The sequence below is a fragment of the Hyperolius riggenbachi genome, chromosome 4 (assembly GCF_040937935.1).
Source record: "Hyperolius riggenbachi isolate aHypRig1 chromosome 4, aHypRig1.pri, whole genome shotgun sequence".
NCBI classification, from domain to species: domain Eukaryota; kingdom Metazoa; phylum Chordata; class Amphibia; order Anura; family Hyperoliidae; genus Hyperolius; species Hyperolius riggenbachi.
Window position 1 is genome coordinate 157459312 of NC_090649.1, and position 17361 is coordinate 157476672.

The following is a 17361-nucleotide window of genomic DNA, read 5'->3' on the forward strand; positions in this document are numbered from 1 at the left end:
TTCTATTCTCTGCACAATTGTTCTAATGGACTGCATCAGCTCAGCCACTGATAAGTAATCATACAAAGATTTTAAGACAAACATGTGTACATTAGCCTATTGAATAACATTGGTTTTGGGAACGGCGGAAGGGGGAGGTGTTCGGCGGAAGGGGGCCCAATCCAAAGTTTTGCAGGGGTGCCCAGTGATTTCTAGATACGCCCCTGTCCTCCTAGGTGATATTTTCACATAGAGAGCAAGAAAATGATTATGACAGTACTTTTTCACCAGCTTTGAGGTAGTTATTCAATTGCGGAGTGCTGAAAAGTTATTTTACATAGAAGATGAAAAATAATCTCCTAGGAGAAAAATTGAATTGAATCCAGGCTAGTGTGTTTATGCCAGTGTAGTCCTGTGCACACTTACTTCTGCGGTGAAAAAAATTGCCCAGGGTTTATTATTAAATTCTCTCATGGCATGTAGCTATGCACTGACAATCTTGCACATGCTAAAACCTTTTGGCAATTCTCATTATGTTCTGTTATGACCCAGAAGAGGACTGAAAACTTTTGCCACCTAACTGAAAATGATTTCTATAAATCCAAGCACGGTCCAAGATATCCCTTAGGTTCTCCACTGTTCTGGTCCCCGGAGAACCCTGTTGTATGAGGCTCCAAGTTGTTTGAGTCTCACAGCCCAAACCACATACGTTTGGGTACCTCTGCTGTGGCAATGGGCCAGCTGAGCTAGCCTTTGCCCTCCCACATGCATCAGTGCCTCTGACCCTATCACTGGCTTACCAGTTGACATTTCTTAAAGAGAACCTGAACTGAGAATTAAAAGTCAAAATAAGCATACACAAGTCATACTTACCTTCCATGTAGTCTACTCCTCAATCTCTTTCTCCTCTCCTGCATCCCATTTGTCCACTGAGATCAATGGAATTCTCCGTCCTCCATTTTAAAAATGGCTGTTACCCCCTAACAGCTTCCTGGTCAGCACACTATTAAACTGTAATATTGCTGTAATGATCCGCTCAGCTGTCTGCACAGGCAGACAGCTGTTTGACCATTCCTTAGGTCTGAGTGCTGCAGGTCTCTGGAAAAGAGACCTGTCTTCACTTTGCAAGTTTCAGAGTTACTCTGCTGGTGAGGAATTTGCATACACTTGTCATGCAAATGGCTTAGCTGTTTCATTTGATGGCTTGCAGTATAAATACCTTTTGCTCCCAGAATTCCCTGCTGGTCATAGAGTTTTGTTCCTGCTAAACTCACCTGGAGTGTCAGCCATTGCTATCTTAGTGTAGTTAATTCTTGGGGAGTGCTCCTTGCATTCCTATTTAGTGCAGTCAGTTTGTGTATAATTTGTACTGCCTATTCTGTCTTGTCTTGTCTGTGCGATTGCACAGCGGTCGCCAGCGGTTGGCGATAGTGAATCGTTCTGTCTTGAACTTAGATCGCATTTGCCCTAGCGTTAGAGGCGGTGGATAATTCTAGTCTGTATCTTGGAGTATAACCTCGGCTGCGGTTGCTACTGGTTACTCCTTCTGTCTTGCGATTGTCTTGTCGCCAGCGGTGGTCGACAGGAAATCATTCTGTCTGTCTGGATCGCATCCGCTCTAGCGGTAGTGGCGGTGGTTCCTTCTGTACTCTGTCTGGGAGTGTAGGCCAGAGCTGGCTACTCCTTCTGTCTGTCTTGTCAGATACGAACGCTTGCTGTAGGCTCAGTGAGGTAACCGTTTAGCAAGCGTTCGCATTCTTTATTTCGTGTTTGTGTTACATTGGTTAGTTAGGGTGGCACGCTTATCACTGGGCGCCTAACGCGCGGTGATCGTGTCTTAAACGCATTCGCTGTTGCGAATGAGTGCGGTGTTCGTGTTTAGCTAGCGTTTGTTATTTTCCTTGATGTTCTGATCATTGTTATTTGCTATGTATTTCTTGCTACACTTGTGCTTTGTCTAATTCAGTCTTGTGTCACTATTTGGCAATCGCCACTCTTGCGATTGCGTTCCCACTTTGTTTCCGCTGTTGTGTGTTCACCGTTGCTGGGTGGCGACTAGATTGGTGGACACACATACATTCTGTCTCTGCGCTCTCTCTCTCTTTAAGGGCCAACTTGCCCTGCATTGCTTCAACTCATACAATTCCCATCTCGCGTCTGTGGCAGTGCAGAGGCTGTGTTCGTCTGCACTCCACAGCTCCTTCTGCTGGTGGGAATTTCCCTCTACAGGTGCATAGCACCATAGCTGGGTTCTGTCAAATGATACGCTTGTGGAGGATTTCCGCAGTGTCAGCGCGCATCCTGTGCGCTGACCATGGAGATAATTCCACAAGCGTTACAATTGCCCACATAGGGAAACATGGACATTACCTTGCACATTCAGTTGTAACTGACAGAAGCTGATATAAAACTGACAGCAACTGGTATATTTCATATTTTCTGTAAGATGAAAATGTTGAGCTTCTGAGAGGAACTGACGGTGAGGTAGGTATGTAATAATCATTTGCAGCTATGTCATGTGTTTATTTTAAATAATGTTACTCTCTTCAGGTTCCCTTTAAACTATTTTGGCAGGTACTGAACACTGCAGAGAACATCAAGAAAACCTTGAAAGACCTACCATCTTGGTGACGACTATGAAACAGTCCTCTGGTCATCTAAGTTTGGTCTTTGTCATAGTCTGTTAGACCCTTGCACAGTGGCGTAGCTAAGGAGCTATGGGCCCCGGTGCAAGTTTTACATGCAAAAAGCACTCTATACATAACAATTGATCCGGTGCACCAAAACCTGCCAAGGACATCCACAGTGCCACAGTTGCAAGAATGGGATGGGGAACAGTGCGTTAAGGATTACTACTATTCAAAGCATCTATAGAAGTGATTATTACCAGCTCAGAACCAATAGAGAGCGAATACAGTGATAGAGGGTGGACCCTTCAGGGCACCTCTGGCCCAAGGGCCCCGATGCGGTCGCTACCTCTGCAACCCCTATTGTTACGCCACTGCCCTTGCATTTACCCATTTTTCTTGCTTTCAACACATCACCTTCAAGAACTCATGGTTCATTTGTTGTCTAATATATCACAGCCCTTGACAGATGCCAATGTAATGAGATCAAGGTTATTCACTTTCTGGTATTTATATGCATTCATTATTCATCAAACAGCAACATCAACAATGGATAACTCCATGGTTTGAACTGACAATTCCTTCTATACATTACCAGCTGAATTTCTTCTGGCAATGGATGCATAGGCACATGTTTTTCCGTGTTCTCCATGTCAACCTGTTCTGCCATCGATCCTGTGGTCTGGATATAAAGAGAAATGATACCAAGGTAAGATCTCTCCAATCACAGATTACATTCTCTTCAGATTTGAACAGAACTGGGACGACACTACTGTAACTAGGAACACACAACTGTAAGGCCTCATTAACGGGTCCAGTGAAAAATGGCGCGTGATGGCGCCGCTAAAGTGTTAAAATGATATATATCGTTTTGACATAAAAATAGATATTTTTTTTTTATGTCAAAACAATATTTATTGTTTTATGTCAATTAAGGTGTCACTAAGTGCCTTAAAACTATATATATCGTTTTGTTTTGTGGGGGGTTTCATGGTGGTATCTGGGACATCCCTTTAAGAAGGGGACCCCCAGGTGCCCGCCCACCTCCAGGAGAAATGAGTATAGGGGTGCATAGTACCCCTTACAAATTTCCATAAACGGTTAAAAGAAATAAAAACACAACGAGTAAAGTCCTTTAATAACCTTAATTAACCATAAATACTTACCTATACCTTTGAGAAATGTTCCCACGCTAATATCCTCGGCCCCCCCTCCCCACTTCTTCCTGGGTGAGGAAATGCCCCACAGTACTAAGTACGTTGTTGGCAGTAGGAGCCCTTGCCTGCCAGAACATACTAGGTACGTGCTTGGCAGGCAAAGGGTTAAGGGTTTACTTGGGCCCGTTGTATAAATAATGTATGTGTTGTATATGTGTTGTCTTCATTGTACAATACCACCAAATCTATGTAGTAGAGGAGTAAACTGAGTGAATATACAGTACTTTAATTGGATACTTTAGGTAGTCCTACATATTACATAGAAGTGGTAAGATTGTACAATGTTCAATTAAACACGATAACCAGCACCGAAGATTTTCAAGGTGTTTGTTTATTCACATCAGATGTAAATATTCAGCCATCATCCCATACATAAAGCAGGATAGAACTATAGCTCTCTGTAAATATAGCTCTTAAATGCACAACAGAACAGCGGAAAGCACCTGAGAATCAGTGTGTCAATTGCAATGCTGACTGGAATAAAGCACAACGGACAGTCGACGTTCTTTTAGCGGCCCCCCGCTAGTTGTCGAGTGCAGCAATACACAATGTTTTCACTTTCTGGGGGTATATGCCATTTCAGTCTAGTGATTTTATGACATACACCCAAGAATGTACAGTATATGTTACACAGATCTTAAATAGTTGATGCATGGTGTGAAGGATAGGTGACAGTCACCACAACATTGCATCTATTCAGATCTGCATTAGTCCCTATAGGGAGGCAGTATGTCTGATTGCAGACTCCATTTCTTATCAATGAGGTTTCTTACATTATCTGTCTGCTTTTCTTATTTTATCATAAGAACTCAATAAAAGTTATGTTTTAAGTTCAGTATAAGTTAAGAATTACATGGTAATCCAGTACACTACATGTTATGGACCTGCAGGGCCTTCTTCAGGAGTCCCCTAATGAAAGACCAGCAGGCCCGTAACATGTAGTGCATCTCCTTGTTGTCCTATGAAGCCATTCTCTGCAACCAGTGGCGTTTTGCCTCTTCATCCTCATTGCCCACTGTTAGTCCATTACTAACCTCCCATGCTTGCAGTCTTTTGGACAGCACTCTGACTGCACCTCTCTTATGAGCACTCTCTTGCAGTCCATTATGTGAACACTGTTTTTGTCACACAGCATTTTCTTGGTATCCTTTGTCTATCAATAGCACTACTGTATTTCTGATAATGTTGGCTTTCTCACACTGCCCACTGGCTGTGTGCCTCTGCTGACATGCAGTTACTGCTACCTCTTTCTATCATGTGGTCTCTCTCTCCAGCATATCTCTCTCACTCTTTCTTCTTCTCTCAGCTACTTCTCTAGGCCACTTCGAATGTCTTTGTCAGGCTCCCACTCTATATCACTCTATTCCTCCTTATGCCTATAGAGTATTGTACATGTTAGCCATCATTTTAAAAGCAAGCAGTTTTAAATCGGTATGATCCTTAAAGGGGAACTTCAGCCTAAACAAACATACTGTCATCAAGTTACATTAGTTATGTTAATTAGAATAGATAGGTAATATAATCTCTTACCCACCCTGTTTTAAAAGAACAGGCAAATGTTTGTGATTCATGGGGGCTGCCATCTTTGTCATGGGGGCAGCCATCTTTTTGGTTGAAAGGAGGTGACAAGGAGCAGGAGAAACAGCTCCAACTGTCCTGTGTCCTGATTACCCCTCCCAGCTGCACACGCTAGGCTTCAAATGTCAAATTCAAAATGTAACAACAAAAAAAATTGCACCAAAACAGCAGAACGAGAACAACAAAATCAGAAATCCCATCATGCTTTGCACAGCATCAGGGGAAAAATTCCCGGGCAGTTTCCTTCTGTGCAACTAAAAATGAGGCTTGTATAAGAGAAACAAAGTTCTGATACTGTGAAACTGTTAAAGAAACACCAAGCCTTTTCAGTGCTGCCGAGTCGATTTTTAGTCCGGAGGTTCACCTTAAGTCTATCTACAGCTCATTCTTTACACATGCAACCTTTGCTGAAATGGCACCCTTCTGCTGGTTCAAACTGTCCCGGCAATGTATTGCTATCAAAGTAGCTAATATCTTTGCAAAGTTAAATGTCACATCTATGTGTACAACAGAGTAACCAAGCAGCTCAGGGTGACCAAAACTACTAGGAATGTATTGTCAATGGTGCCCATAAACAGATCAATTAGGGCACTTTCTCTCTTCAGATACGATCGTGAAATCCAACATTCCGATCAACAAAATTCTGTATTCTAATCAACCATACAATCATGTAATGTCTATTTTCTCTACATACTATGTAGTTTTCTGTACAATTTAATCGTAAAATATGATGGAATTACCACATCTGGGTACCTCTAGGACTACAATATTTCATGTAGGTGGTAAGCTGTAATATTCAGCACTGCATAATATGTTGGTGCTTTATAAATACAATAACTAAAATAAATAAATACATTTAGTCACGCCCACTCAGGGAAGGACATGATTACCATTTACAGAGGTGGGACCAACAGAGCTCAACTGACAAGCCAGCATGATTAAAAATAAATGAATTAACTTCTGCATTTGCATCAAATATATTAATATTATACTGGTGCAGGGAATGGAGCTTAGTAGCTGTCCCAACACCATCCCCAGCCAAACTGTAGCCTCACCCCATGCCGTATACTTAATAGAAACCTTGTCTACTCTCCTGCGCCTAACCCTAACCACTTCCTCACCTTTAACCTGCTCATCTAAATTCCTGACTGTAACCTAACCTTCACCTAAACCTTCTCTACTCCGTTCAGATGATGCCTGACCCGAATCTCCTGTTATCCCTAACTGAACCTGACAACTTTACCAAATTCTAACTCATTGCTTCAGCCTAACTCTAAACTCATGTAGTGCCTATCACTTATGCAATACCTTTAACAGATTAGACATTAGATACAATATAAACATTGAATCTAATGAAAATCTAATAAAACTATTGCATTTACAAATAATATTATGATAGAGATTATAGTGACTGAATATTGATAAGACTTGCTAGTTCTTTGCTTGGTTGATGCTGGTGGGAGCAGCATATACTTAATAGTACCATATACTTAATAGTAACATCGTCTACTCTCCTGTGCCTAACCTTAACCCCTTCCTCACCTTTAACCTGCTCATCTAAATATATGACTGTAACCTAACCTTCACCTAAACCTTCTCTAATCCGTTCAGATGATGCCTAACCCGAACCTATCTCCTGTTAACCCTAACTCAACCACATAACTTTACCAAATTCTAACTCATTGCTTCAGCCTAACTCTAAACTCATGTAGTGCCTATCACTTATGCAATACCTTTAACAGATTAGACATTAGATTCAATATAAACATTGAATCTAATGAAAATGTAATAAGCAGCAGGTTGAACCTGTACTATGAACAACGTTTGCATAACTTTGTACTACATTGTCCAATATAAAGCTAGGAGCTGCAGCAGTGTGATCAATATTACTCAAAACATATTGCAGAAATCTTGACAAATATCTAATGATGCAAAATGGTACATGGGGTAAATAATCTAAATCTGGAAGATACTGCTTGTTTACCTGATCTACCACTAATTGTATAGAGTATGCCTAGCTTAACCTCCCAATCTCTAACCTTCTATGACTACACCTGATAGATCATCATACCTATGCATTGGGTTGGAGCAGCTCAATTAGTACTGTGACTCTGGCAAAGATCTGTGCCTGGATAAATAGTGGCTTAGAATTATCATTACTTTAAAATTATATAGCACCAGCATCTTCTATGATTTTGAACAACAGGGAATAATGCTGCCTGTTTCTTCCCCAGATTTGCAGTACCTAAAGGAAATCCGCTCAGTCTGCAGAGCTTACTCAATGTAAAGGCAATGCAGGATTCAGGGTCATAAGACCTGAAGATAACCATCCAAACAAAGCTGTGGGTTTTTTTATGTAACTAAAAAGCTCAGATTTTATTTGGGCATGCTGCCGATATTTCTTCTTTGTTTTGCAGTACATCTATAAAGCAGATGTCTTAACAAGTGCACGTTCCTCCTATCCTCCTACCCCCGCATTAAAAAGGTGAGAACTTTGGGAGGCTTTTCAAGCCGTCAAGGACAAAAGTAGGAGAGAAGCATCAGACATCTGGCCCTGCTATGAAAACTGAATATAATTAGTTTACAAATCATTTTTTGAAAGACACTCTTATCTTTTAATTGTAGTTCACACTGCAAGTCATTTCTAGCATTATAGCTCTTATATACAGTAATGCTAAGACAACGTAAGCTCCACTGATCTTAGTAAGGCCAATCCACATTACAGGCATGGCGCTGGATGGCTACTCTTAAAGAGACTCTGTAACAAAATTTTCAGCCTTATTTCTTCTATCCTATAAGTTCCTATACCTGTTCTAATGTGGTCTGGATTACTGCAGCCTTTTCTAGTTGCACTGTCTTTGCAATATATCTAATCTTCTTTTCTTTGTCAAGCCTTGTCGAGCCAGGGAGGAATGCACTGCCTCTGCTGTGATAGGGAGAAGTTATGCACACCCCCTGCAGGCTCTGTGTGTGTGCTGTGTGTATGAGTCAGATGCAGGGCCGGATTTACAGCTCAGGAGACTATGGGCATATGAGCTCTGCTGCCCTAGGCCCCTCCCCTTAGCATAGGCCACACACCCTTTATAAAATTAAACCATTCAAGATAATGCGAATATAATTAAAGACGAGTAAAAAAAGATAGAGAAAGTATGCGTGAGAAGAAGAGTGTGAGATACGGAGAGAAAGTGAGAGTGAGAGACAGAGGTAAAGCGTGAATAATATACAGAGGAAAAGTGCGAGTTTAAGTGAGAGCCAGAGTGAAAGAGTGAATGTGAGGCGGGGGGTGAGTGAGAGATGGAGGTAAGGTATGAGTGTGAGGGAAAGACAGAGAGAAGGTGCGAGTGAGAGACAGAGGGTGAGTGAGAGATGGAGGTAAGGTGCGAGTGAGGGACGGAGGGGGGTTGAGTGTGAGTGAGAGACGGAGGGTAAGTGAGAGACGGAGGGGAGGTGCGAGTGTGAGATGGAGGGAAGGTGCGAGTGAGAGACGAAGGGAAGGTGCGAGTGAGAGACGAAGGGAAGGTGCGAGTGAGAGACGAAGGGAAGGTGTGAGTGAGAGACGGAGGAAAGGTGCGAGTGAGAGACAGAGGGAAGGTGCGAGTGAAAGACGGTGGGAAGGTGTGAGTGAGAGACAGAGGGAAGGTGCGAGTGAAAGACGGTGGGAAGGTGTGAGTTAGAGACGGAGGGAAGGTGTGAGTTAGAGACGGAGGGAAGGTGCGAGTTAGAGACGGAGGGAAGGTGCGAGTTAGAGACGGAGGGAAGATGCGAGTGAGAGACGGAGGGAAGGTGCGAGTGAGAGACGGAGGGAAGGTGCGAGTGAGAGACGGAGGGAAGGTGCGAGTGAGAGACGGAGGGAAGGTGCGAGTGAGAGACGGAAGGAAGGTGCGAGTGAGAGATGGAGGGAAGGTGCGAGTTAGAGACGGAGGGAAGGTGCGAGTGAGAGACTGAGGGAAGGTGCGAGTGAGAGACGGAGGGAAGGTGCGAGTGAGAGATGGAGGGAAGGTGTGAGTGAGAGATGGAGGGAAGGTGCGAGTGAGAGACGGAGGGAAGGTGCGAGTGAGAGACGGAGGGAAGGTGCGAGTGAGAGACGGAGGGAAGGTGCGAGTGAGAGACAGAGGGAAGGTGTGAGTGAGAGACGGAGGGAAGGTGCGAGTGAGAGATGGGCTGTAAATGCATAAAAAAGAAAATGTAAGTGAAACAGAGAGAGGAAAGGGGAGAGTGTATGAGAGAGGCAGAAAAAGTTTGTGTGTATGAATGCTAAACAGAGAGCTGAGTGTGTGAGAGACACAGCAAATGAGTATAAGAAAGAAAGGAATAAGAAAGAAAGGAATGCAAGTTGGTGGAACAATGCTGACCATTAAGCTGGGTCTACACGTGCCGATGTATCTTATCCGACAGGTCCGATCTCGCTGCGGCCGATTCCCCGCTCGTTCCCCGCGAGCGGACAATAGCGGAGAATCGAGCGGAATATAATCGGCGCCGGCGGGGACGAGCGGGTATCGAATCGGGATGCGGAAGAGTCGATCCGGCGGCTAATCGAGCAGCCGGATCGCTCCGTGTAGATTAGGCTTTAGACATTGCAAATGTAAGAAATACAGCCAGTCCTAACAGCTCATTTAACCTGCACAGTGCACTGCAGGTCTGCAGCTCAGGAAAACAGATGTCCAGGGACAGCTACCAAACTTTTCTCTGGCAGAGCTATGGGGAAGGACAGAATTAGTGGCTGTAAAGTAGCCCACTATCTGTCTCCTCTCCTCTGCTTTCTTCCCAGCAGAAGTAAAAGTCAAACAATAGACACAAGAAGTGAGGCTCCTAAAGTACAAGGACAGCATTCAGCAGCACAGTGACAGGCAGCAGCTATCATCACCTTACCAGGGATGACATCAGCACTGCAATCCCATGGATTCTCTACCCGATCACTGCATGAACGCTGCTGCTGCTCCGGGTGAAGAGGGGGCAGAGCTTCTCCAGACGCCTGTGTCCGGGGACAGAGCTACCTTTGCTATGCTGTTGCCGCCTGGCCTGAAGATATACATTGGCATCACGATAGAGCCAGGTGCAGGGCGGTTTGAGTAACTCTGCGGAGAGGGGGATGTTCAGGGAGGGGACCCGCCTCTATGCAAATTAGGCGCCTGTAGGCACACGCCTACCGTGCCTTATGGTAAATCCGCCCCTGGTCACATGCAAGGTCTCTGCTCACAGCCAGCTTGTCTGTGACCTTGTGAACAGCTGTGAGTGCAGAAAGATCAGTTCAAAGCCCAGACAAGCAGCTAAGGCAACAAGTAGGAGAAACATTCCAGCAGTCAAGTCACATTTGAGACGAGCCTCTGCAAACAGGCACCTGCTCTGATGATGTATTTCCTGTTTGGCTGCCATCTTCATTGTTTACAAAAACAATGAATAAAACAGCGATTATATCACCAAGAAAGCAGCAGGAGCAGTGAAAATGTCACAGAGGGGGCTAGGAGAAGACAACAAACAGGCTGGTACTTTTATTTATATAAGATTTGCACAGTACAGATTCTCTTTAACTCCTGCTTCAGTGGTGTGGAGTGGTGCTTTGACACCTATAAAAGTCAATGCTTGTCAACGCTAGTAAAACCAATACCAAACAAGCGCTGTTAAAACAGTTCAGGAGATTTAGGCGCAGACAGCACCACCATAGTCCGTAGTAGGAATTATGGCTATATCGGTGCTCAGTAAGTAATTTCGGTGCTGGCAAAAGACAAAGCTCAAATTACTTTTTAAACACTGTAATTTGGCCGCCAGCAATAGCTGGAAGCCAGAGAGGACCATCCACCAGGAAACCTAAGCAGGTGCTTGGGGCCTAGTAGGTGTCAAGGGGCCCACCTGCCACCTTCTCTGACATCTCAACACTTCAGCTTACCAAAAGGACCACAATGGGGCTCGAAAACTTGCCTAGGTTACATCTTAATCCATCTCTGCTGGAAGCCGAATTACATCATTCTCCACCATCCACGGTGACCTGGAGGGGGAATAGTAAGTAGCGCCGCCAGGACATGTGCAGGATCGGGGTAAGCCGTATATCTCTCAGGGCTGGTCAATGCCTACTAAATGCACCAGTCAGCACCATGTAACACCTGTAAAACTGCCAGTAATCACTAGCTTTTTCAGTGCTTTAACTATTAACTACATTAAGGTAATCAGCTGTAGTGTACAGTACTTACCTAATTCCTGCAGTCCTGTTTAAAATCAGAAAATAGTGTAACTTTAAAATGTCAAAAGTGCATTTCAACAAAGCACAATTGAACACATGGAGGGTAGGCTAACAATGTTGAGGGACAGCTATACACACTATGGATTTTAAGAAAATGTTGAGTACATAGCTTTATTTACATGAACAGGTTAATGTTCATTTTGCCAGTGTTTCTCATCAGGCAGGGGTCACACTTGCTGCAATTGAAAAACGCATATAATAACGCATATGATTACTATGGTGCCACTGCGTTTTCAGGAGGCATCTGCGATTCTGCATAGTTCGCAAAAAATGTACAACCTGCACTACTTCTTCACACAAGCTCTGCGTTTTCTCATTGAAATCACTGGCTGCTATAAAAAAACAAAAAACACTTATAAACGCACACAAAATGCAACAATTGTGCAGTAAGACGCTTGCGGGGATTTGTCTACTTTTCCGCAGACACAAGTGTGATCTCTTCTGCAAGAATCCATTACTTGCTGCTGGGAGAATTTGTTCTCAGGCTGGGAGCACACATTGCAGAAACACTAGTGTAGCGGGAAACACTGCATGTTATGCAGCAATGTTAGTCTATGCGAGTTTTTGTATGCGTTTTTAATTAAAAATTGAAGATTTCTGATGTGTTTCCGCTTTCTGTTGTCTTCCTAGTGATTTGCATAAATTAAAAAAAAAGCATAGAAAACGCATATGCGTTTTACATTAGCGAACTGCAAACCCATTAAAAGGCACGCAAAACACATGGAAAACACATCTGCGTAAAAAAATGCACAAACAAAACGCACCAAAAACGCAATTGAAAATCGCAAACGCACCATCCTAAAATGCTACTTTTTCACGCTATGTCATATGTGAACCCAGCCTCATAGCGTAAATGAGAACGTTGGGGACAGTACTCAAAAGAGGTTGATATCTGTGTTTTGTCAGTGTTGTGTTATGTAATCTACAGGAAAGAACTGCACATCAGGATAGTTAACACCAACAAGCACGCAACCTTTTTGTCATTAATGAGTGGTCCACCATAGGGGCTGCAACCAGATTGTGAATGCTGAATAAATGCTGCCTGCCTGGTCCCTAATATGCTGCAACACAACATAGGAGCAGAAAAACGACTGCAGGGCATCCCAAAGCTAAACACAAAATACTCAATAAGGTATAAATAGTATAGATTTATTGTAACTAAAACATGAATGTGCAGTTTGCAGTGGTGGTTATGACGTGGCTCGGGGTGCACTTTCCTTTAGGAGATAACTGTCTGCACGTGATCGCATGTTCTAAATCGCTTCCGGTCTACTCTCCACCACTAGCTAATACCCGCAGACATACCCTATGATAGCCAGTCTCGGCTCCCCGCGCTCTATAGCACACCGATTATTTCCTCCACGGGCACGGCATGTCCTTCCTCATTGAAGCCAGGCGTTCCTCGTTGTTATGGTTACCATTCCTTGCTCCACCTCTTCCCTCCGAATCTCGTCTCCTCTCGTTGCACAGCAATGCAGCATCTTGTGCTGGCGGAAGTTGGGGAGAAGTAAAGTTGCTCTGTATGCATATGCTGGAGTGTGCATCACATTCCTCCATAGAAAGTCACGTTACAGCTGAGCACTGGACAGCAATCAATAAACACTTGTAACTCTATGCATCAGGTTTGATTGGTCTGTTTGAAGAAAAATAATTTTCTTTATAACCTTTGATCATGCAGCTGGAAGTAAAGTGTGCTTCAAAGGAGGGCTTCATCTAGAAGGGAATGTATGCCTGGAGTGGATTTCTTAAAGGTAACCTGAAGTAAGTAAAATTATTTAAAATAAGCACATGAGGAAGCTGCCAATGAATACTACATACTTACCTCGTCTTCAGCTCCTCTCAGAATTCACCATTATTTTGTTATAGTGATCCCTTCTAGCAGCTGTCAGTTACAACTGAATGTAGAAGGTAATGTCCATATTTCCCTATGGCTCAAGTTGGTGATATTACAGTTTAACAGTGTGCTGACCAGGAAGCTGTTGTGGGGTAAAGGCCATTTTTAAAATGGAGGACTAAGAATTCCATTGATCTCAGTGGACAAATGGGACACAGGAGAGGAGAAAGATATTGATGAGCAGACTGCATGGGAGGTAGGCATGACCTGTATATGGTTATTTTGACTTTTTATTTTCAGTTCAGGTTCTGAAGTATGTTAAAAAAAAAAGTTTCACTTACCTGGGGCTTCTGCCAGCCCCCTGCAGCTGCCCTGTGCTGTGAACAATCCTCTGGTCCCCGCAACGGCCGTTTCACTTTCTTCAGTCGCCGTCCACTGCATCCGCGTTCATTGTGCAGGCGCAGTTGAGTTTTTCTCGACTTGTAAGTCGTCGGCCAGAACGAAGCACAGCGGGGGACTGGAGGATAGTTTAATAACTGTGTGGGCACAGGGTGGCTGCAGGGGGCTGGCAGAAGTCCCAGGTAAGTGAAACTTTATTTTTTATTTTTTTTGACATACTTCAGGTCTGCCATAAGTTAGGGGGCAAACGTTTGCAAACTTCACCTTGGTCATGTCTGCACACATGAGCTGGAAAAAAATATATATTTTTACTTACCTGGGGCTTCTTCCAGGATCCAATGGCATATAGGGGATGCAAAGGTTGTGACCACACTGGACCAGAGGGGTCCACCTGGGGCCCTCCTTCATCCATCTTGTTAGCTTTTCATTGGTGCTATGCTGGTAATAAACACCTCTGTGCATTGCATAGTAGTAATCCTTATCCAATTGTTTCCTTACTCTAATTACACCTCTCTGACACTGCAGCTGTCCATGGTAGGTTTTGGGGCTCCATATCAATAAAGTGCTTAGGGTACCATGTAAAACTCATAAGCTACTTACTTACGCCACTGCCAGGGTCCCCTGCGTTGTGTCGATGTCACCCTAATTAAAGTGTGCAACCTAGCTGGATTACACACTAAGACGCATACGCTGTCCCTGCTGCGCAGCTCCTTGGTCACACCTCTGTGGTAGGAAGTGTTCTGCACATGTGTGGTCCATAAGGACTAGTAACTGTGCACTGCCCTGCCTGGTTGCACACCTTAAAAGCAACCTGAGGTGAGAGACCTATGGAAGCTGCCATATTTATTTCCTTAAAAAGGGGACCTGTAGTGAGAGGGGTATGGAGGCTGCCATATTTATTTATTTTTAAGCAATACCCATTGCCTAGCTGTCCTGCTGATCCTCTGCCTCTAATACTTTCAGCCATACACCCTGAACAAGCATGCAGCAGATCAGGTGTTTCTGACAATCTTATCAAAACTGACAAGATTAGCTGCATGCTTATGGTGTGATTGTGGTGTGATTCACACACTACTGCAGTCAAATAGATCAGAAGGCCTATCCTGCAACCGGTATTGTTTAAAAGGAAATAAATATGGCAGAACTACTGCACCTGCGCAGTCCGCTCCGGCCCACGTGGCGGTGATTGACAGCGCCGATCGCGCAGGCGCAGTACAGAGCGACCCACGGGTCGCTCTGACATCATCGCCGGGGACCGGGTCGGAGCTCCGGCGAACGGCTGCGGGCAAAACTGCGGCGAGGGAGGTCCTGGGAGCTTGGGGCTGGAGAAAGCCCCAGTAAGTACCACTCATTTTAGTAGATTTGCCCTGATGACTCCTTTAAAAGGAAAAAAAACATGTCAGCTTCCATATCCCTCTCACCTCGGGTTCCCTTTAATTGGGGTGGCAGCAGCACAACAGAGGGAACCCGGAGGACACCGAAGGACCTCAAAGAATGAAGAAGATACTCCAGGTAAGTAAAAATCATTTTTTTCACAGCTTAGGTGTGCCTCATATACATGTGTGAAGACATGTTTTCCAGCAGGGAACAAGACTCGATCCCTCGGTTGACACTTCGGGGAAGAAGTTGTGCAGATGCATTTGTAGGCTAACAGGTTTGTTACTATGGAGGGGGGAGGAGCAAAGCATGGAGCACAATAGAGTAACTTCTGTCAGGGCTGGAACCCACTAGAGCGATTTTTTTTTTCGAGTGTTTAGGGAGCATGAGAAATCGCTAGCGATTTCCCTAAACGCTCTGCCAATGTAAATGGATGGTGCAAATTCCACAGAAGCGATTGCGATTAGCAAAATCGCAAACACAGGACATGCAGCATTTTGTTAGCGTTTGGGCTTCAATGTAAAGTATATAATCACTGGCGTAATCGCTCATCAAAACTTGCACGGAGCGATTTTGCTAGCGTTTTGAAGTTAATGTACACTGTAACAAAATGAAAATTGATAGAAAGGACCAATCAGACTTTAAAACGCTAATTTTTTTTTTTTTTTTTTTGCTTGTCTTGGCTCCTGTTGCAAGCAACAGGAGTCCCGGTTAGCAAGGCTATTAGCCCCGTGCACGGAAAAAGCGTGAGTGCCCTAAAGCACCCCCACAAAACGTGCACGAGTAGCCACGGGCCCCACAATACAGCAGGGCCCTTCCGGTTGTTCCCCGAAGGGAACCTTCCCCCTTTGCCATCGGCGCAGGGGGTGGCATCCTCCAACACCCGAGGGGTTGGAGGATCCTGGGGTCCTCCGAGGAGGACCCCGACTGTGCCCAGTGGTTACCCAAAGGGCCTGGCCATGTGGCATCCCACATGGTCCGGGTGGCTCCCCCGAGGGGGAGCCGGGTGGGAACCGAAGTCCCCTGGGAACCGAAGTCCCCGGTGCCAGCAAGCTGGCCCCGACCTTGCGGCCGGAGTGATAAAAATTCCGCACTCTCCCTAGCCAAAAGGCCGGGGAGCTGCGTTAGTCAGCTCTGCATATGGGCAGTACAGACCAAAGCACCCTACTTCCGCCTGAGATCTGCCACATCTCAGGTTTTTTCAGGTGCACCTGGAGCGCCACTTCCAGGGGCAGTACGCCTAAGCAAAGCCCTCAGCTATTCAGCCTCGACCATTGTATAGATCCATTCAATCAATTCCTGAGAATTATGAACCAGGACGGACACCTTTACTAGAGGACCAGAGGTTTCCATCCCCCCTGCTCAACTCGTTCAAGGTTCCTTCCCCCGGGTGACCAGGCCGGGGTTCCTAGTAACATGTCTCCCAAAAATTTCAAGAACAGATACTACACTTGATCTTAGCCAAAAGGCCGAGAAGCTAATCGCTACACAACCGCTGGCAAATTAATACACTTTTTAAAATTGCTCCCTAAAATGCTCAATGAATCGCTTACAACAGAGTAACCAAGCAGCTCAGGGTGACCCAAACTACTAGGAATGTATAGGGGGGGGTAAAAGGGACCAAAAAGCCCTCCTACTAAAAAAGCAAAGCTTGGTGTAATTGCCTTCTTAAAACAGAAGGAAATTTGCAATAATTTAGTTATAAATGAACATTTGTGGTTACCCACAATGCACTACCACTAAATATGCAAATTATCCCTTTTCGCCCTTGTGAATCGCTTACAAACTGACAAAAATGTTAACGTTTGTAAAAGCCCTGATTCTGCTGAATGCAACAATACCAGATATGTACTGGTATCTCACTTTTCCAGTTCTGGTATTGGTGCGCCAGTACAGGTAGCCAGATATAGGTGCAGCCAGTATAGGTAACCTGGAATAGGTGCACCAGTACAAGTAGCCAGATGTAGGTGCAAGTATAGGCAGCCTGGAAGAGATGCCCCCAGTACAGGTAGCAAGGTATAGGTGCAGCCAGTACAGGTAACCAGATATAGGTGCAGCCAGTATGGATAGCCAGGAATAAGTGCCCCAGTATAGGTAGCAGGTATAGGTACCCCA

At 44.6% G+C, this 17361-nt stretch overlaps 2 protein-coding genes and 1 pseudogene across 4 annotated transcripts in view; all 3 read right to left on the reverse strand.

Moving 5' to 3' along the window:
- LEKR1 (leucine, glutamate and lysine rich 1) overlaps positions 1–13056 on the reverse strand; it is a 319504-nt gene extending 306448 nt beyond the window's left edge. For all 3 annotated transcript variants that reach the window (XM_068280847.1, XM_068280848.1, XM_068280846.1), the window contains exons 1-2: positions 12942–13056; positions 3202–3288 (exon numbers count right to left, since the gene is read on the reverse strand). In XM_068280847.1, the coding sequence (XP_068136948.1) occupies positions 3202–3276 (75 nt within the window). In that variant the 5' untranslated portion in view covers positions 3277–3288; positions 12942–13056. The remainder of the gene's footprint in view (positions 1–3201; positions 3289–12941) is intronic.
- LOC137504720 (uncharacterized) lies at positions 8500–14281 on the reverse strand. The gene is made up of 3 exons (XM_068233304.1): positions 14186–14281; positions 10311–10420; positions 8500–9562 (listed from the first exon to the last, which is right to left on the reverse strand). Exons 1-3 carry the CDS (start codon positions 14279–14281, stop codon positions 8500–8502), a joined length of 1269 nt encoding a protein of 422 aa, XP_068089405.1.
- A 2274-nt stretch (positions 14282–16555) lies between these two features.
- LOC137505810 (U2 spliceosomal RNA) lies at positions 16556–16727 on the reverse strand (annotated as a pseudogene).
- Between the last annotated feature and the right edge of the window lie 634 nt (positions 16728–17361).

Excerpts from the sequence above, each read along its gene's own strand:
- LOC137504720 (XM_068233304.1), bottom strand. The coding sequence starts at position 14,281 with ATGGATGAAGGAGGGCCCCAGGTGGACCCCTCTGGTCCAGTGTGGTCA. Across the intron at positions 10,421-14,185 it reads GATCCTGGAAGAAGCCCCAG|GCCAGGCGGCAACAGCATAG; the intron begins GTAAGTAAAAAT and ends GTATATCTTCAG. Across the intron at positions 9,563-10,310 it reads AGCGTTCATGCAGTGATCGG|CCCATCTCTCACTCGCACCT; the intron begins GTAGAGAATCCA and ends ATGCATTTACAG.